The 20,958-nt window shown below is 38.6% G+C and overlaps 1 protein-coding gene across 1 annotated transcript in view; it reads left to right on the top strand.

Annotated features, from left to right (window-relative positions):
• The window catches only part of DNAH5 (dynein axonemal heavy chain 5), a gene marked incomplete at both ends in the record, with an annotated part of 214,130 nt that extends 202,979 nt beyond the window's left edge, over nt 1-11,151 (top strand). Inside the window, 3 exons of the mRNA XM_082837242.1 lie at nt 1,425-1,577; nt 1,996-2,227; nt 11,000-11,151. Coding sequence (XP_082693368.1) covers nt 1,425-1,577; nt 1,996-2,227; nt 11,000-11,151 — 537 coding nt within the window. The remainder of the gene's footprint in view (nt 1-1,424; nt 1,578-1,995; nt 2,228-10,999) is intronic.
• Nucleotides 11,152-20,958: the final 9,807 nt, after the last annotated feature.

A 20,958-nucleotide genomic window follows, 5' to 3' on the forward strand; every position in this document is an offset into this window, starting at 1 on the left:
GTGAGACAGGATGGGGTTAGAACTGAGAGTCTCTCAGAAGAGATCCACTTAGTGCTGAGACTCTGATATCTCACCCAGGGCTTTGGCAGATCCCAAGGCAGTGGGTCCCAAAGGCAGTATATGGTAACTGGGGAGTGTTCTACTGTCTTCTCCATCTTATTTGGTGAACCACCATCCATCCCTCTAGTCACGCAGTCTAGAAACTCAGAATCAGCTTTGACCAGACTCCTTTCTCTCCTCACCTTCAAAAAATTCATTGCCAAGGCCAGAGGCACTCTTCTCATTGCCAATGACAGAGGAAGAACCTCTGCGGTCACTGGCCCTTGCAGGCTCATTTTCCACTAAACAGCTCGCCCAGCTTGGTCAGCACCTGCAGGCTCTGTAACAGGGATCCTTGCCTGGAGACATCCCCTTATTAATGAGTCCCTGTGCCCTCAGATCAAATGTCATATAAACACACCTCTTTCAGTTAACACATCTATAAAGATGTGATAGAATGAGTTACCTCATTTTTAAATTAAAATCATTTTATACAGGTTTTTATTCTACTTATTATCAGTCTTTGGGAATCTCACTGTCTCTTGAAAAATAGGCATATCAATTCTTAAGATATTTGAAATTCAAGTAGTTTATCTATCCAGGTTGATCACTACATTTATTCACACATAAAATATTGCAGTTACAGTAAAATGTTATAAAATATGATTTGGAGATACCTTCTAGTGTGGCTGCTGATAACATTACTGACATTTCCATGCCAATTGTAGTACTAGGAGTTCCACATGTGAATTCAGGCAGAACGTTACAGGCAATGAATGCAATTAATTTGTGGTAAAGAGACCTGTGTTTCCATTTCTACCCCTTCATCAGAGGAAATAAAAGTGCAGTCTAAGGGACAAAAACTTCAGAGAATAACTGTTGTTTGCCTCATAAAAAATGATAAGTGGAGAAAGGCTTCTATGATTTATCATTCACAAAATATATTTTAAAGTGCTGATAAGGCCATGAGCACATTTATATAAATAGAAATCTTATTTTATAATGTATCTACTGAAAATGTAGCCTAAGGAAAAATAGTTGAAACCTGTTAAATTTAATTCAATTAATTGCTTTATGGCAAAATTGGTCATGACTATATTTGTATGTGGAAGGAGATTCTACTGAAAACAGATGTCTTGAACAGTGTGCTGAACTGGATTGACCTGAAATCCATGTGATGACTAGCTGATTCTATCATATATCATTAAGGAGGAAGAATAATTTGAAAACTTAAATGTCATAACCCATGGAAAATTTATGTCTTAAGGACTTCTAAATTCTAAGAGTGTAATTGTTATTTCACCACTGTTTTCTTCTGTGAACGTAGCCAGTTACACGGCAGAATTAAACCTATATTAATTCATGGTTTAATGTATGCATTTCAGGAATCTTGGGTTTCAAGTACGTTGGGTTTCTGGTTTACTGAGCTTATTGAAAGAAACTGCCAGTTTACCTCTTGGGTTTTCAATGACCGGCCCCACTGCTTCTGGATGACAGGCTTTTTTAACCCCCAAGGATTTTTAACTGCAATGCGACAGGTAATAGCTCTGATTTTCACTTGTGTTATTCTAATTTTCCTCTACCAGGCTTTCTTCTTTCATTATGGTTTTAAAGAGGAGAATAAGACAGAGAATGATTGTCTCTTTTTGACACCAGCAGTTACTTTGTCCTGAACATAAATCCCGCTTGTTCTCAGGCTGCTAGCTGGGATTTCAAAATATTTGTTATTGTTATATTTGATTTGATTTGCTATTTCTTTTAAAGTACAAGGGGTTAAATTAGGACATGGGTATTGCTTATAAGAGAATCTTTTAGAACTCTTTAAATACTATCCTACCTTCTTTGAATCTGGATAATTTGGGGCTACACTGTCATCACGATAATGCTCTTTATATGAAGACAAACCTCTAGTTGCTGATTTCATTCATCCTTTGCTTTTGCTCTTGCCCTGAGTAGGAAATAACTCGGGCCAATGAAGGTTGGGCTCTGGACAATATGGTGCTCTGCAACGAAGTCACCAAGTGGATGAAGGATGACATTTCTGCCCCTCCCACAGAGGGCATCTACGTCTACGGCTTGTATCTTGAAGGTGCTGGCTGGGACAAGAGGAACATGAAACTCATCGAGTCCAAACCGAAAGTGCTCTTCGAGTTAATGCCTGTGATAAGAATTTATGCCGAAAACAACAGTAAGTTGTCTTGTGCATTGAGGGATGGTTGGTATTATTAGGTTGGATGATGTTATAAACACAGGATATCGTCATTTTTGTTATCATGGGATAAGGATTATACTATGTTATCAAGTGGCTTCACATTCACACCTGTGTTTAATGAGTACTGACTGACTGCTGAACTCTTTCTTGCGTGCTCCTGGGAGGCCATGGTTCTAGATAGTTCTTGCCTATCTAATAAAGTAGATAAAGTAGCATTAGCTAATGAGATAAGAAACAGGTGTTTGGAATAGTAAATAAGTGGTGAGAAAGGAGGGTGAGATAACAGTGGGATGAAATAGTTAGGGGCTGGATCTTAGGGGCAGTTGGGCCTGGATGGGCTTGGAAGGATAGATGGGGCTTGGATGATGAGGTAGGTAGTGGAAAGAAGGCTTTCCAGGCAGGACTGCACAGGGCTACAGGAGGTGGTGTCTCCACCAGCTTGGAGATTTAAGCCAGGTTGTGAAATCCAGTTTGAATTCAGGGACATTCAACTTAATCCAGTAGCTAAGGGTAAAACACTGGGTTCACATATCAGCCTATGAATGTGATAACACTTCTATGAAACACACATGTCAAAGAAGAATACTTTGACAAGGTTATCAAAGCTCTGTTTGACAAGGCTAAAAACACCTAAACTATTTTCCATTGTTGGCTTGATGTTTTCTAGAGATTTTTGATGTTGCATTGCACTCAGCTAACATCTCCTCAGCAGTAACCACCGTTCACCATATGAGGAGATTCCCTGTTCTTTTTATTTTTTAAAAAAATTATTTATTTTCCTTTTTAAATAAAAATTGCATATATTTAAGGTGTGTAACATGATAATTTGATATACATATACATAGTGAGATGATCACTATTAAGCCATAAACTCAAGAGGTAGCCAGGATAGTGGCTCCCAAGGAAGTACTAATTTTACAACAGAAGCACAAAAGATTTTTCTTTAAACAAACAAGGGATAAAACAATCTCTCTTTAAAAGAGAGCTTTTAGTACCTCCATCCTTTAGATAAGTACTACATTTGTAAATATATGTCGAGGGAAGAGAGTGTATAAACTTTGAGTATTTTTTAGGCGAATATTGATGTTTGCTGCATGACTAATTATACCACCCACAAGCTTACCTGCAAGAGACAGAAAGATAATTATGAATCAGATCACACCCACAAGGGACTCACAGTCTGGTGAGGGAGCCTGATAAGTAAATAAATAATTTAAGTAGAATTTGACACATGTTATGATAGAGATGCTGTCAGGATGGTCAGGGAATCTAGAAGTAGAACATAACTAGGCCTGGGAGGTTGGTGAGACTGCTTCTGAGATGACTTTTGGAGGATAAGGGTGAGCATGAGAGGGCGTTAGAGTTAGACTTTCCTTGGCAGAGGGAAAGAGCTTTGGCTCACTGGGTCATCCATTTACTATTTATCTGGTGTCGACCATCTGACACACACTACTGTGCTGCTGGGGATGCAACAATGAGAAAAGGCCAAGCAGAATCCCCATTTGCAAGGAGCTCAGTCTCAAAGAGGGAAGGTAGCTGAAAAAAGAAGCAAATATAGTCAATCCTTGTTACGCAAGGATTCTGTATGATTTTGCCTACACTCTAAAATTTATTTGTGACCCCAGTGTCACTGCTTGTGGCACTTTCGTGGTCTTTCATGGACATGTACAAAGCAGTGAAACATTTGAGTTTCCTGACATGAGTGTTCCTAGTTGAGGTTGAACAAGCCTGTGCTCTACTTCTTGTTTCAGCTCAGACCGTAAACAAGTGTCCTTTCCATGGTCTATTTTGTGCTATGTTTTTCACATTTTTCTACTTTTCATTGTTGAAAATGGCCCCAGTGTGCAGTGCTGAAGTGTTGTCTAGTGTCCCTGAGAGCAAGAAGGCGGCGATGTGCCTTATGGAGAAAACATGTGTGTTAGACATGCTCTGATCAGGCATGAGTCATAGTGCTGTTGACCTTGAGTTCAATGTGAATGAATCAACAGTGTATATTAATAAGGTGACTTTAAACAGAAACACACATAGAACAAGGTTACGTATTGATGGGCTGATGGAAATGCTGTGACCAGAGGCTTGCAGGAACCTGACCCTGTATTTCCCCGAGCAGCCATCAGTAATTCAGACTCCGTGAGATTTTAGATTCGTAAGTCCCAGGATTTTAGATTTTAGATTCGTAAGTCCCAGGAATAACGAGGATCAAGTGTAAATGAACATACCACTTTCAGATAGTTCTTGTTTCTGTAAAGAACACATACACATGGTGTGTCAGGGAGTGAGAGAATTCAGGGGTTCAGGGAAGGCTTTGCTGAGGAGAGAACATTGAACATTGGACTAGTATCCATGGGGCAAAGGCAAGAGTGCAGAGGCAAGAGGTAGCAACGAATGTGCTGTGTTTGAGGAACAGAAAGACGGTGTGTGAAGGAAGGGGAGCCCATGAGGAGAGCTGAGCATCAGAAGAGAGACGTAGGGTACTCAGTATGCCTCCTGGTACAGGGTGTCGCTCATTATGCCCTCGCTGCATCTGAAATTATCCATGTGTCTGCCTGGGCTTCAGCAAACACACTGCCTGTGGCTTCATGTTCCTTAATCCTTACGGTCATGTGACGTCCCAGGACAGTGATTGTTTTCTAGAAATAATAATCAATTACGGTCGTGTGAAGTCCCAGGACAGTGATTATTTTCTAGAAATAATAATCAATTACGGTTGTGTGAAGTCCCAGGACAGTGATTATTTTATAGAAATAATAATCAAATGTTCTTTTAGCCAAAAGTAATATTTTAGAAATTTTGTTGCATCTAGTCAACATTGTTGGAAAAATGTTGCCCTTATAAAGTGAAAGAAAAATCTTTCTCACATTCAGTTAGGTGTTACTTTATTTCTTGTGACTAAACTGTAAAAATCCATTGCCACATGACATTGAACATCTCAGCAGCGTAGTAATAAAGCAATAAATTTATAATACAGGCAGTTCTTTATGATTTAAGAATACGTTGGTATGGAAGGACTGTACTTAGCTGCTGGGCTTTAGTCTGTGGTGATGCTCGTTAGCTGTAGGGTTAGGGAGGAAATAAAAATAAGTAAAGGAAAAAGTGACTCACTAATTTCAAAGTACTAAGAAAAAAGTAAAGGAAAACTATAATTCTTTATTCTTTTTTTGGCTTCAGTAGAAGTTGGTGGAAACTTTTTGCCAAATAGCTTTGTGGTTGAAGAGGTGTTTTGTTTGTGATAGAAAACTAACATTCCATTACTCTTTTCCTACTTTAAATCTAATTTTCAGTCCATTTTGATGACTAAATAGGGCTCTAATTGAGCTAGAGAGGTTTAACATCATTAATGGCTAGAGGACGCTCCAAAAGTGTAGTGTTTTAAAATTAAAATTCTTGTAATGGATTGTTTTTTATGTTAATAGGAAGGGCAATTTCAGTTTAAATAATTCACCATTGAATTTTACATATAGGACTGGTTTATTTGTTTTTAAAAGGAAGTCTAGATATTTATTTCAAAGCTAAAAATTGAGTTTATCAATATATCAAAATTGAGCTATATATTGAGCTATATCCCCAAATGTTTGTTTTATTTATATTTCTTGTCACGAGAGAGTCACCCAAATAGTACTAAATACTCCAAGAGAGTAAAGCCACCCGTACCCACTCTAGATCCTCTGTTCTCAAAGGAAGTTGAAAAGAGGCAGCTACAGGAAATATGTGTCTCCTATAGAGAGAGAGTGATGCTTCTAATAACTTCGGTGCTGAAGCCCATGTGATGGGAAAGCAGTGGTTAGAATTTTGGGGGAACAAAGCAAGACTTACATGTATCTCTGGTCACTAAATAAGATGTGAAGAATCTCAGGGTCCCTGCAGCTAATGAGACTATTTCCTGCTAGAGGAACAGTGTTTCTAAGAACGCCCTAGGACCCACCCTGATCCAACACTGTGCTGTTGTGGGCCTGGAATGGGAATAGCCCCGCACAGCGACCCGGAGCTGGAGACCTCCTAACTCCTGAGCCCCGCAACGTTTAATCCACTTTCAGTTTGTAAACCTGAACTCTGTTAAAGTCACGGGGAACCTGAGACTGGGCAATTTGTTTTAGTGAAAAGGTAAGTGTATATGTGCATGTGTGTGTGTGTGTGTGTGTGTGTGTGTGTGTACAGGGAGCGAGGGGAGAAATCTAACACATCTTGGGCATCTACTGCATTGCAAGCATTATACTATGCTAGGCATTCACATATATTAACTTATTTAGTCTTTACAACAACTCTGTAAGATGTATCATGACGATTTTGCAGATGGGAAAATGAAGGTTTAGAGGTATTAGGTAATTTGCCTATGATTCCTGGCTACTAAAACTGCTCTCAGAATCACATTTGTCTGTTGTGGGATGAATGCAAATCTCTGGGAATTCTTGTGGTAGTGTTCTACTTAAGACTGCATTTAGGGATGAAGCTTGAAAATAAAGGCTTAATTGGAAATGAGGACAGTTTCCTTGCATTTTGAAGTCATGTATTAATATTTCTCAGGTACCTGGTGAAGTAGACAGAGTAAAGCCCTCTGCCCTATGCAGATGAGAGCTGTCACCCCCTGTGGCTCCTCTCCCCATGCTGAAGGTCACCTCCCTGCCCCATAGGGGGGCACATGTCCTCAGGTAAAAGGCAGTGAGCCAGGAGCCTGGATATTTGGGGTGCTTTCATGGCTTTATCACCTTAGCAGTTAGTCATGTAGCTTTGGAGGAGTCTCAGCTATGCCACAAGTTGAAGTCAGGTATCTAGTTATCTCTGGTCCACATTTACATATTTCTGCAAAGATATGGAGACACATACGCATAGTACGTCACACTATTGCTGAGATTAAGAGCTTAGACTCTGGATCCATTCTGGCCAGGTTTGACTCATCACCTACAGCTCTGCAACCTTGGATAAGTAACTCACCTCCTTATGTTCTTCCAGTTTTCTCATCTGTAAAATGGATTTAATCATGGTACCCATCTCATTGGGTTGTTGAGAGAATTAAACTGACAATGTCCAGCACATAATTAGCATACAATAGATAACAATAAAAAATTTATTATTATTAATATGATAACTCTCATGCTTGTTGAAGGATTAAAAGAAATAACACATGGAAGAGTGCACTGTTTAATAACCTAAATGTTATTAGCAAAAGAGGGACTAAATAAAGGAATGACATAAGGAATCTCTATGTAACTCGGTTATTCTGGATATTAGAAGGAATATATGATGCAATGATATACTTACATTTGGATGAAAAATGTAGGCTAGAGAGGGAAGTTATCGAGCTAGAAAATGAAATTTCCTCAAGGCGTTTTATTAAAACCTTTAGCATACTAAAGCACATAGCTCACCGGTTTAGATACCCTCTTCTCTCTTCTCCTTCTGGAGCCCCAAGGCTTTAAACATATTTAGCTAATTTGTTCTACCTACTTAGCATGTTTATTTTTGTCTTCAAAGTTATTTGTCTAACCAGAGGTAATGGTTTCAAACCATCTCTTTATGTACTTGTTTAGCATCTGTCAGCACTTTTGCCATGAAATTATATTTTCAGTGGTTTCTAATCCTGCTGCAGAAGGTTGCTGCATGCTGTGACTTGGTGTGGGCTCCTTCCCTTCTGAAGCAATTAAAAATAAATAAAATTGGATAAATATTTCAGAGAATTGCTTTTTTTTTACTGCTTCTTGAAAAGAATGCTATTTTTTCCAATTCTATTTTTCTTTTGGGATTAAAACCCAAGTAATCGAATACTTCCCAAGGTGCAATTATAATTATCACTTGATTCAAATGTAAAACTCCAAGGGCTTACATCAAGATTTATTAAATGATTGTTGGTCAAGTGTGCATCAAGAAGAACGATTAGTTAAATATTTGTTATATGTTCAGGTCTTAGGATTAAAGGGTTTAAATATATCAGTGTAGTTAGCATTAACTGCACTCCTCAAATTCACTGTCATTCATTTATTTAATCAGATTTTTTTGTATGTTTGCCTAATTATTATTACTAATGACATTCTCATGGTAATTAAAAATTAGCATCTAGACTTAAAATTAGGTGTTACATTAATTTAGATGGTTTCTAATAATTAATTTCATGGGATTAAGCAAATACATAATTTTAAAGTACTGTAAAATATCTGCGACTTTGTTTTATTTATTTTTTTAATTTTTTCAGATCATCCTTATTATATCTTTTATTAAAGTTTTAAAGTATTTTCTATACAGATTACTTGGTTAATTCCCTGATACTTTATGGTTTTGTCAAAATTAAAAAACTGTATCCTATTTTTTTTTTATTATTTTTTTGTGTGTGGGACGCGGGCCTCTCACTGTTGTGGCCTCTCCAGTTGCGGAGCACAGGCTTCGGACACGCAGGCTCAGCGGCCATGGCTCACGGGCCCAGCCGCTCCGCGGCATGTGGGATCTTCCCAGACCGGGGCACGAACCCGCGTCCCCTGCCTCGGCAGGCGGACTCTCAAACACTGCGCCACCAGGGAAGCCCTGTATCCTATTTTTTATTAAAACTTTTAGTTGGCAGTTGCCAGCACAGGTTGATCTTGAATCCAGCAAGATCCTTACTAGTTGGTGAAGATTCTTAATTGTTCTAAAAGTTTGTTGATTTTGTTTTTCTATTATGATAGTTGATTCTCTGCTCTTCTAATTCTTACCAATTTTATTTATTTTTCTCTTCTTAATGTTCTTGATCAAAATTGTTTCTGAGCCTCAAGAAAATCCATGTAAAATTTCTCTAAGTATATTATATGCTATACATTTTAATATAACCTTTACTAAGTTTAGGAAGTTCCTTTTTATTCCTGGTTTGCTCAGAATTTTTAATTATAAATTGTACTGAACTTTATTAAACGATTTTTTCTACATTGAGATAATCATATCTCCTATCTTAGTTGTGTAATGTGGTGAATTACATGGGTAGACTTTCTGACATTGAGCCATCTTTGTTTTGTATATTTAAATTTTTTTTTCTTTATTTTTTAAAAATTAAATTTATTTATTATACAGCAGGTTCTTATTAGTTATCTATTTTATACATATTAGTGTATATATGTCATGACTATGTTTTAGAACAGCATTTCTCAACCTTTGTATTACTGACATTTTTGGTCCAGATAACTCTTGTTGTGAGGGGCTGTCTTGTGCATTTTAGGATGTTAGCAGCATTCCTGGCCTCGACCTACTTGTTGCCAGTAGCACCTTCCCAGTTGTGATAACTAAAAATGTCTCTAGATATTGGCAAATGTCCCCTGCTAAAAATCACACCTGATTAAGAATTACAGTTTTAGATTATTTTATATTGAAACTTTTGTATAATATTATCATATTCAAATGTTTAACTTCTTCCAATAAAATTAATTAAATTTAGTGGAGGTATAAAAACACATGGCACAGTAGGCTGAAGGTTTTCCTGGGTCAAAAAATGAGACTTTAATTTCTGATAGTGCCTTACTTTTTTGATGTGTTAGGAAAAGCTAAATTATTGAGTAAGTTAGTTTGGGGAAATAAATTCAGTATCATTAATATATTAATATTGCATTTTGAAAGTTACATGTTTGTTACACTAATTCACCAAAGCAAAGTTATCCTCTTAAGTATGTTTTCATCTCAATAATTATGTGAGGGTCATTTATAATATTGGCCTTCCAGAGAAGTACACGGATGAGTGCAGACACAACTTTCGTCCTGAAATAATTTATAGTCTGGGAGAGGAGAGGAAATAATATACTGCTTCCCGAGATGGGTGTTACAAGATGTGCAAATAAACTACTGTAGGTAGCGTGGATTTAACAAGAAGTAGGTGAAGCTTAAACTCTAAGGCTGCTCAGTGCAGAGGCTCCTTCCAAAGCTTAATTTTATATTTGCAAATTGTACTTTTTTTCTTAAAAGAAGCTCCTCCCCCAAACTGTGTAAGTTTGAGGCCCCGCAAGACCTGCATCAGTCCTCAATATGGGGATGCCAAGGCTGGACAGAATGCATAAAAGAAGACCTTTGAAGAAGGGACACACAGATTGTCTTTCATTGCATATGTGATTTTGGAGACTCCATCTGTTCATGCACTCCAAAAAGGTAGATTGAATCTTAGAGAGCTGAACGGTGGCATGGTTCTCTGCTTCCCTGCCGTTTTTATGTCTCTACGCACATGGAGAACTCACAACACCTGGTAGGGGTAGGGAACATTCTCTGTCCTGTGATTTCAAATGTGGTTTGGACTATGGCACAGAGGGTTGAAGATGGGATTTTGCAATAATAATAGTGAAATAATAGTGAGCACTGGTGCTGGATGTCTGATTAAAAGACAAAGGCAAGTCACAAGGGAAATATAGAGAGGGTGTGTGGGCACAAGATTTGATGGGGAAGAAGTACAGGGGACAGGGTGGAGGAGGGGTGTTGAATTGACGGGTGGAAAGGAGAGGGAGGGAGCAATGGGGGGTTCGCGGTCATGTCACATGGGCAGGGATTAATGTCAAGGACATGTGACAGGGGGTGAGTGGGGTAAATGTGAGGACGTCTGGGTGTCTTGTCACACCCACTGGAAACCTGTGGTAGCCTCTGCTTCGCATCTAGGGATTATCTGACCTCAGGAAGAATTTCCCTCATTCTACTAAACCCATCTCTCTTTGGAATGACCTTCAGAGTGCACAGAGTTGGCTCTGCGTTCTGTTTGGGCTTGGGGCTGCTTAAATTAGAAATTCACCAAGGTTTTTTTTATGAATTTTTTTGTAGCTGTAAGAGACCCTCGGTTGTACTCCTGTCCCATCTACAAGAAGCCAGTCCGAACAGATCTGAACTACATCACTGCTGTGGACCTCAGGACAGCCCAGGCCCCCGAACACTGGGTGCTCCGTGGGGTCGCCCTTCTCTGTGATGTCAAGTAACATGGGGCATGTCTCTCACCCAATAAATGCAGGATCTGAAGTATCATAACCTTTTTCTTCTGCGTGGACAGTGTGTAAATCAGGTTGGTCATGCAGTGAGAGCTGTATCAGTGTTCCCTATTCTAGCTGGATGCTTGATTACATTTAGCCTGTTTCATCGTTCATGACCAATCACTGTGTTTTTGTGAAAAGTTATTTGGTGATTTAAAAGTAAAATTTACAGCTTTCTAATGAAGTGCGGCCCTCAAATCCACAATAATACATTTTCTTCTTCAACTCCAAGGACTGACTAGGCTAAACAGATGGTATTTCCCTTGAAGGGATTATTCTTCTGTTAATGTGGTGGTTCTAGTGACAGCCCAATTCTCTAAGGTATCATGACAAGTTTGTGCTGATTCTGCTTCTGTTGCCTTTTGCATTTAGGTCAGGTAAGAGATTTGTTTTCATGGCTCAAGTAGCCAATTAAGTAGACCTTTTAAAAACATGGAAGGAAATAGAAGGGTGGGTTAAGGATGTAAATAGATGAATAGACAATTCAGGTAATCCTACAGGATAAACATTTAGAATAGCATTCAACCCCACTGATAGTTATTAATGAGATACTAACTGATATTTGTTAGAATTAAAAAATTAAAGCTAAAGTGAATCGTGGTGAGGTCTTTGTAAAAGTGATACACTCACAGACTCCTTGAGCAATGTAAGTTGACCCATTCTTTTTGTAAAATGATTAAATAACTAAGCACAGAAAGAATCATAAAAACATTCCATGCTTTGATCCTTATTTTCTCTCCTGGAAATCTACACCCAGGAAACAATTTAAAAGACTGAAGAAATATATATATATATATACATATATACAAATGTATTTAATAGCATAAAAAATACCCTGAAAGTTCAAAAATAAGTCTATCTTAAGGAAATTAGAAGTATTTGGCAATCATGAAAAACAATAGTGAAGATTTCTTAACACAGAAATGGTGAGCACATACTGTTAATTGAAAGACATAGTTAACAAAATATCAAGTACACTGTGATTATAAGTGTAAAATGTATCTGGTGTGGACAAAAATTAGAAAATAACATGGAAAATAAAAACAGGTGTGATCCAATGGTAGAGTTTTCAGTTGACTTGAACAAATGTAATGACTGGAAGAAAAAAGTAGAGAAAGGATAAAAGTCGTAGATAGTGGGTGGGAACTTCACATAAGTTTTTATTAATTAGGAAAATACTACCTAAGGAACTTTTCACATATTTTTATTTTAAATTATGATTATAAATTATAAAATTGTTTCATCTATAACCTGTTGACTAGGAAATTTGGTCACTGTTAACTTAGAATTGCAGCATAGAATTGGGTAACTTCAGATCTGTGTATCTTCATGCTTCCAATGATAAAAAGTTTTTTTTATAGGGAGGAAGGGTTACAAGGAGACCAGTGTGGGTCCCTCTCACTAGGATTTGCTCTGTGACAAGTATCATTTTATGCTAAGTATGATGAGAATTAGGCCTGAGTGGTTCATGTGATACCTACCCATCCTGGACAATGCTATTTTCATTTGAGTAGCTTCTTTTGGTCTGAATTAATATATCAGTTGATTTGTGTGAATTGCTGTAAAACAATCATTTTATTTTGAAGAATATATAATGAAAATGTAAAAATAATGCAGATTAATAAAAAGTTGTTAATGAATGTCTGAATTGTAATTGCTATTTATGAACAAGGGGGTGAGTGCCATTGAGTAACCAGAAATAAGCTTCCAAAACTGGCTTTTATAATCAAATAACTTGAAAATGTATAATTTATATAATTTTGTGATATACTCCATAGGTATATGTGTATGAGTTTTGGAGACCCAAAGTAGAAAAGAACACCATGAAAACAGCTAGAAATTTTTAGGAACGAATTCAGCAAGGGTCATCACTAAAGCGTGGAGATGCCAGTGAGGCCCCTTCCTGCTTCACCTCCACTCCCCACTCCCCAGCTCCCACCCATTGAAGGGTGCTCAGCATCCTACTGAGTCAGGGGATCAAGGGAAGACCAATTGACTGAATTTTCCAGTTGATGGAGAGAGTCCCTGACCACCTTGGATGTGGAGAAAACTACAGTGAGGGTCCCGTTGCCATAGCAGGGTGATAGAGCCATCTTTTTCATCTGTCTCAATACTGATTTATTAAAGATATTTATTTTGCACCTCTTGCGTGTCAGGCACTCTGGTGCCCTGGTGGAATGATGGTGGGAAAAAAACTGTCAAAGTCTCTGATTTCATTCACATAAGAGGACGAGACACAGAAAATAAGCAGTTATTCAGGCAGGTAATTTTATATGATCTCAGTTTATGACTGGATAGCCTGACATGTGTAAGCGATACATAGAAAAAGATTTAGGGCTTCCCTGGTGGCGCAGCGGTTGAGAGTCCGCCTGCCGATGCAGGGGACACGGGTTCGTGCCCCGGTACGGGAAGATCCCACATACCGCGGAGCGGCTGGGCCCGTGAGCCATGGCCGCTGAGCCTGCGCGTCCGGAACCTGTTCTCCACAACGGGAGAGGCCACAACAGTGAGAGGCCCGCGTACCGCAAAAAAAAAAAAAAAAAAAAAAAATGAAGGTAATTGAAATTATTAGACTGAGTTATGTATAGATTTATAGATTTGTTTTATCTTATTGCAGCGTTTGTGGAGGAATATATATTTTAATTGACTATTTTCCCCAGCTTTGTTGAAGTTTAATTGCCAATGAAAAATTGTATATATTTAAGGTATGAAATTTGATGATTGGTATATGTATACATTGTGACATAATCACTCCAATCAAATTAATCAACATATCATCAGTTCACATAGTTACCCTCTTTTTTTTCTGGTTGGGAGAAGTGCTATGAAAACATATCATCGGAGTTCCTTATTAGAAATGTGGCATGATGCACTATATCAGTATTCTTAGATTTTACTGTTTGCTCAGATCACCTGGGGATCTTGTTGTCAATGCAGATTATAATCAGTAGGGCAGACTCTGCATTTCTAGCAGAGCTCCTAGGTGGTACCAATGCTGCTGACAAGACACTATGTGATATCCCTTCGTGGATTTTGAAGCTCTGTTTTTACATACATACACATTGAGGATGCTTGTGTCTTCCTGGTGAATTGACTCCTTTATTATTGTGTGATACTTCTTGGTAATATTCCTTCTCCTGATGTTTCTTTGTTTGATATTAATCTAGCCATTCCAGATTTCTTTTGATTACATTTTCCCATCATTTTATTTTCTTTTCAACCTATCTGTGCCTTTATAATTAAAATGGGTTTGTTTTTTTTAATTGAAGTATAGTTGATTCACAACGTTGTGTTCATTTCTGCTGTACAGCAAAATGATTCAGTTATACATATACATACATTCTTTTTTTTAGTATATTCCATTCCATTATGGTTTATCATAGGATACTGAATATAGTTCTCTGTGCTATACAGTAGGACCTTGTTGTTTAGCCATTCCATATATAATGGCTTACATCTGCTAACCCAACCTCCTACTTAAAATGGGTTTCTTATATAGTTCTGTTCTTTTTAATAATAAACAGGTAATGTCTTTTTTTTTTTTTTTTGTGGTACGTGGGCCTCTCACTGTTGTGGCCTCTCCTGTTGCGGACGCGCAGGCTCAGTGGCCATGGCTCACGGGCCCAGCCGCTCCGCGGCATGTGGGATCTTCTTGGACTGGGGCACGAACCCGTGTCCCCTGCATCGGCAGGCGGACTCTCAACCACTGTGCCACCAGGGAAGCCCATGGTAATGTCTTTTTTAATTGAAGTGTATAGACCATTTATATTTCATGTAATTATTGGTATGACGATTTAAATCTACCATCTTACTAGCTTTCTGTTTGTTCCATCTCTTCTTCCTTTTTTTTCTTTTTCTGTCTACTTTTTTATTGAGTATTGTTTATGACTCCATTTTATCTCCACTATTGGCTTATTAGTTACAACTCATTCATTTTCCTTTCTTTTTGATGGTTGTCCTAGGGTGACCAAGATGGCCTTACTGACCTCTCACATTGACCCAAGTGTAGACAGGCTAATTCCTGACTACAGGGCCCTGTCTTCCCTTCTCTTGTAATTTCTTTCTCTGAGCCTTTGAGAGGTAAGTGATTCTCAAGAGCCTGGGAGCCCTCCCTTTGGAATGTGATCCTCAAGGAAGATGGGGCCCTGCCTCCTAGTCTTTGTGGGAGGGTAGGAGCCTAACTTCAATAAGCAACAATTAGCCAACACAGATTGCCTCCTCACATCAATAAAATCTCCCCCTCACGTCCTGCCCTAATTTCCATCAGCTCACCCAGTGTGTAAAAATCCTCTCGCCTTTTGTTTCTATGGAGTTGAGTTCAATCTCCCTCCCCCTATTGCAATAGTCTTCAATAATGTCTTCCTTGCTGTTTTTTAACAATTGTCCAGGGCAATTTTTCTTTCACAAGGGTTTACAATGTGCACTCTTTCTTATCACCGTCTACTTTCAAATTACATCACTTCAGGTATCAGAACCTTACAGTCCCTCTCTCTCATCCTTTCTGCCATAATTGGTATACATTTTACTTTTAAATGTGTTCTAAGTCCCATAACTGTAACAATCTTATCTTGGCCAGTTACCTTTAAGAATGATTAAAAATAAGAAGAAATGTATTTATCTGACTTTTTGTCCCCGTTTTCTTCACTCTTCCTTTCTTTGTGTACATGTGAGTTTGCATCTGCTATCACAGCACTTTTGCTTGATGAATTTCGAACATTACTTGAACAATGTTTCTGCTGGCATTTTTCAGCTTATGTTGTCCAGAAAAGTATTTCACCTAAAATTTTTTGTGGTGTATAGAATTCTGGGTTGTCAGGTTTTTTTTTTTTCAGTACGCGGGCTTCTCACTGTTGTGGCCTCTCCCGTTGCGGAGCACAGGCTCCGGACGCGCAGGCTCAGCAGCCGTGGCTCATGGGCCCAGCTGCTCCGCGGCATGTGGGATCTTCCCAGACTGGGGCACGAACCCGTGTCCACTGCATCGGCAGGTGGACTCTGAACCACTGCGCCACCAGGGAAGCCCTGGGTTGTCAGCTTTTATCTTTAAAACCCTTTTAACATATGGTTAAATTTGAAAACAAAACTGTGATAACCAAATAATCCATTTCCTTTTTCCATTTCTTTCAGGGATGGAAGGCAGGATGTCTTCTGATAAAATCTGGTACTCTCAGGTGTGAAAGGCTGAACATAGCTGAGTCAGGGCCTCTTCCAGGGCATGGAGGACAGGAAGGGCCTCAGGTATATTCTAGGTCAACCACCTTCTACATCACAAAAATGCTTCCGTGAAAATTAGGGGAGTGTTTCCTGAGAGGTGAAATAATAATCTAGGACAGTGAAACACACAAAACAGAGGTCTCTTCAATTCCAGGTCTTTATCTCACACAAGTTATAATTTTATAGTTTCTGGCTTTTTCTCACCATTAGAATGGGGGCAACTTTCTGTGAAACTTTGTACCTTTTGTGTGGAAGCAGAATATAGGATTTTTCTAATTTCCTAAAATAAAATCTCATTGTTAATATGCCATCAATCTCTTTATGACTTTCATGAAGGTCGGACCTTTTATTTAAGCAAAGAGAAAAAATTTACTATGTAAACATGCTTAGCTTTCTAGTGATTAGCAACTTAACTTGTATACATGTAAACATTTTACTTAAACCAATTGTATTCATTTCCTATGAGTGCTGTAATAAAGTATCACAAACTTGGTGGCTTAAATAATAGAAATAAATTTTGTTGCAGTTCTGGCCCCCAGAAGTCCAAAATCCAGGTGCCAGTAGTTCTCTGTTTCCTCTGGAAGCTCTAGGAGGATCCTTCTTTGCCTCTTCCAGACTCTGGCAGCTGCCAGCATTCCTTGGTTTCTGGCCGCCTACCTCCAATCTCTAGCTCCTTCTTCGTGTCACCTTCTCCTCTGTAGGTATGTCTAGTGTCCCTCTGTCATTCTCTTACAAGGACACTTGTGATGGCATTTAGGACCCACCCAGATAATCTAGGATAATGTCCTCATTTCCAAATTCTAAACTTAATCACATCTGCAAAAGCCCCTTTTCCTTATAAAGTAACATTTACAGGTTCCAGGTATCTGCATATCTGTTCCTGACATAGGACATGATATCTCTGGGTGGCCATTACTTAGCCTACTACCCCAATGTTATTTTAATTTTACTGTCTGCAAACTTTTCTTGAAAAACACTATTTCTGTGGGTTAGTAGGGAATTATGAAGGCATTCCATAGCTGAAAGGAAGGACTGCATGCAGAGTTCTTTGATTTGGGGCCCTTAATTAATTATTAATCATAATAATAAAGCAAATATTTACTGAGTATTTACAATGTGTCAGACCTGAGAAAGCTTTTGTAAAGCCTTGCTGTTGAAAAGATGGTCTGGAGACCAAAAGCATTGAAACACCTTGGACCCTGTAGAAGTGCATGATCTTGGTCTTGAATTACATCTACTGAATCAGAGTCTGCATTTTACCAGGATTCCTACTGATTTGCCCGAACATTAAAGTTTGAGTAAGTTCTTTTTGGTATTAACTTATTCAAACCTCATAAATACTCTATAATGCAGGTATTTTTTTTCTCTCCCGTTGCGGAGCACAGGCTCCAGACGCGCAGGCTCAGCGGCCATGGCTCACGGGCCCAGCTGCTCCACGGCATGTGGGATCTTCCCGGACCGGGGCACGAACCCGTGTCCCTTGCATCGGCAGGCGGACTCTCAACCACTGCGCCACCAGGGAAGCCCAATGCAGGTATTTTTGTCAGCACCTGTTTTACAAACGAAGAACACAAGGTTGAAAAAGTCTGGGTCACTTGCTCAAAGCCACTTAATTAGCAGGAGTGGAGCCTGTAATCTGGGTCAGATCTGCCTTTTCCCACATGTGCCATTAAGCATTTATGATGTTCTGTTTCTTCATACAGCAAAATGGATGTTGGCTCACTAAGGACACAGGGAAACCTGCTTTCCAGCAGCCCCTGTAAGTCCCAAGAGTTTATAGTATGTTCTCAGTTTCTCCAAGCTAGTCATTTACTTAATATCAGCCCTATAGGATGCCCTAAAGACAGCATTTTTAAATAATATTGTCCTAGATAAATACTGTAGACTTGCTAAAAGGATCAGTTAGTCAATTGTCTGAATGTTGGCTAATGAAATGAATTTATTTTGCAGAAAATTAAAAAACAATAAGGCAATTAGAACCAGAACACAAGTATAACCCTTACCATCTGTCTCCTGTTTATTTGCATAGATGAAAAAGCTGACAAGTAGACTCGCTGCATTGCAGGAGGGTAGAGACCTGTTAAGAGTCTATGAAAGGGTTACAGGGGCTTTGTGGCATTTTCTGTCTCCTAATAACTTCATGTCTACTGATTTAAATTAACAGTTTCTCAGGAAGTGCTACTAGGTGTGATGCTTCTAGGTGACATGAGTTGTCTCTTTACTTTCCTTTATCTGAGCATCAAACATCGTTTTCAGCTCACCTCTCCTTTCATTCTAAATTACGGTCATGAATTCTCCGCATGATGTGTTTATTAACGACAAAAATACTCTTCTTAGAACAAATATTTATACAAAATGATGAGTCCTGTAATCATTGATTTGTAAAGATTTTATCTTAGATCTCTGATTGTAAAGATTTTATCTTAAACCTATTTTATAAGTTGGGGATGACAGTAGGAAAAAAAACCTATATGCACGACATTAGCATATAGGTGTTTTATCCGCAGTGTCTCGTTTATGCCCCAGAAAAACCTTGTGAGGTTAAAAAGTATTCTTACTTTTACGTGTGAGAAAAACAAGGTGCAAAAAAGGTAGCTTGGCCAGGGGCCAAGTTCACACAGCCTGTAAATGATGTCTTCCTGGCTGCAGTGCTTACATTCCTTCCTGTAGGTGCTCCGGCTTCAGGGCTGTATCACCCTCATTAATCTCAACTAGTCTTTATCAGCTCACCCTGAAATTCAGCTTGGAGACAACACATTCTCTATCAGGTATTCCTCCATCTACAGGTTGACTGGGGTCCGGGAGCTTCCACTGCACATTTCTCAGCAGTGCTTTCACTTTGCTAAATCCAAGTCTCAGGTTTGCTTAACACTAGGAAAAATAATTTTCTATTCCAAGGAAAAGGATGACATTAATGTTAGTCTTTCTCATTCAAGAATAATGCTGTTTTTATTGTGTTAAAGAGGAAAAGAGGACAGTTGCCATGGTACATGTCATTAAAAATAGAAAAAACCCAATGTTGACATTCTCTGCACTCAAGGGAAGACTTTCCTGTTAGTTCACCTCACTCTTCTCTTCATTCATATATATTTGTTTACAGTTCACAGATGTCCTCAAATCGAAGATTTACAGAATCTTTATTAAAATGAGTTTATTTTTTACACAAAAGGGTTTGCCTTGAACAAAATAGGTACACAATTTTTGAAGAGACTTGCAATGACGTGAATGGTGGGTCCCTTCTGGAATGGCTCCCTGCTGGAGTATATCTGAAGTTTTGATGCATTATGAAGTGAGCCTGCAGCCAAGCAATTTGGAGCTCTTTCCCTCTGGTGAGAAGATTCACGTTGAAAGATGTGGAAATGATCTTACAGGAGAAATTACGGTTGTTACGTTCGACTTATTCCCATTCCCCAAAGTATGTGAAAATGTGATGTGAATTAAATCACCCTTAAAAGAAAAACACGCATGTATCTGATGCAAGAAAAAAGCCATATGGTTTCCTGTGCTCTGCAGCTCATTGTTTAGGCATATTTTGAAACCATGTGTTAAGTTATAAAAAAGCAACTAAGACCAAGTTCTTTTTCCATAGAGCTTTTATACCATTTGGACGATAACTATATTCTCCATTTTTGAACTTATAATAAAAATTTCAACCTGGCTGGTTTTAACCTTGTCCCTGAAGATTCCGTTAAAAGTGGTTCAAACCCCATCTTAAGTGTAGTCTTAAGAGGAAGCCCAACATCTCTTGCAATCTTTCAGATGATTCCTGGCTGCTTTGGCTCAGTTAGCCCTGGCCTTGATTTCTTGATCTTCCTTCCATTTTGCTACTTGTGCCCAGTGCTTTCTTTCCTATCTCAGGGGTTCTTTTCCTTAATTTCCCCAACACTAGTTGCACATGGCTGTTGTGTACAGTAGATTTTTGCTGAAGGTTTGGGTTATATGGTAACAAAATAACAAAGCACCACAGATAGTAAAAATTAAAATTGAGTAGATATTGCTGCTATAAAACATGTTGTAGCTACTTTCTACCCCACTTACTCTCCAGCCTCCCACTTACTTTCTTGCTGCCCCTTCCAACCCTCTAGTTCCCATCAATTTCAGGCATTATTTCTTTGAATATATTTTCTCCTCTCCTTCAGGTACTTCTGTTGTGCATATGTTGGTGTGTTTAACAAAGCCTACATTTCTCTGAGGCTCTGTTCATTTTCCCTAATTCTTTTTCCTCTTTATTCTTCAGTTTTATAATCTCTATTGATCTATTTTCAAGTTTGCTGATTCTTTCTTATGTCAAATCAAATCTACTTTTGCACTCCGTTATGGGTTGGACTGTGTAAAGAAGATGCCCTTATTTGAAAATAGAGTTGTTGCAGATGAAATTAATTAAGATGAGGTCGTGCTAGAGTAGGGTAGGCCCTTAATCCAATAAGACTGGTGTCCTTATGAAAAAGGGACATCTGAACACAGAGACACACACACAGGGAGAAAGCCATGTGTAGATGAAAGCAGAGATTGAGGTGATGCCAAAGTCAGGGAATGCTAAAGATT

Source organism: Leucopleurus acutus, assembly GCF_964270905.1.
Source record: "Leucopleurus acutus genome assembly, chromosome: 3".
In the NCBI taxonomy this organism is placed as follows: Eukaryota; Metazoa; Chordata; class Mammalia; order Artiodactyla; family Delphinidae; genus Leucopleurus; species Leucopleurus acutus.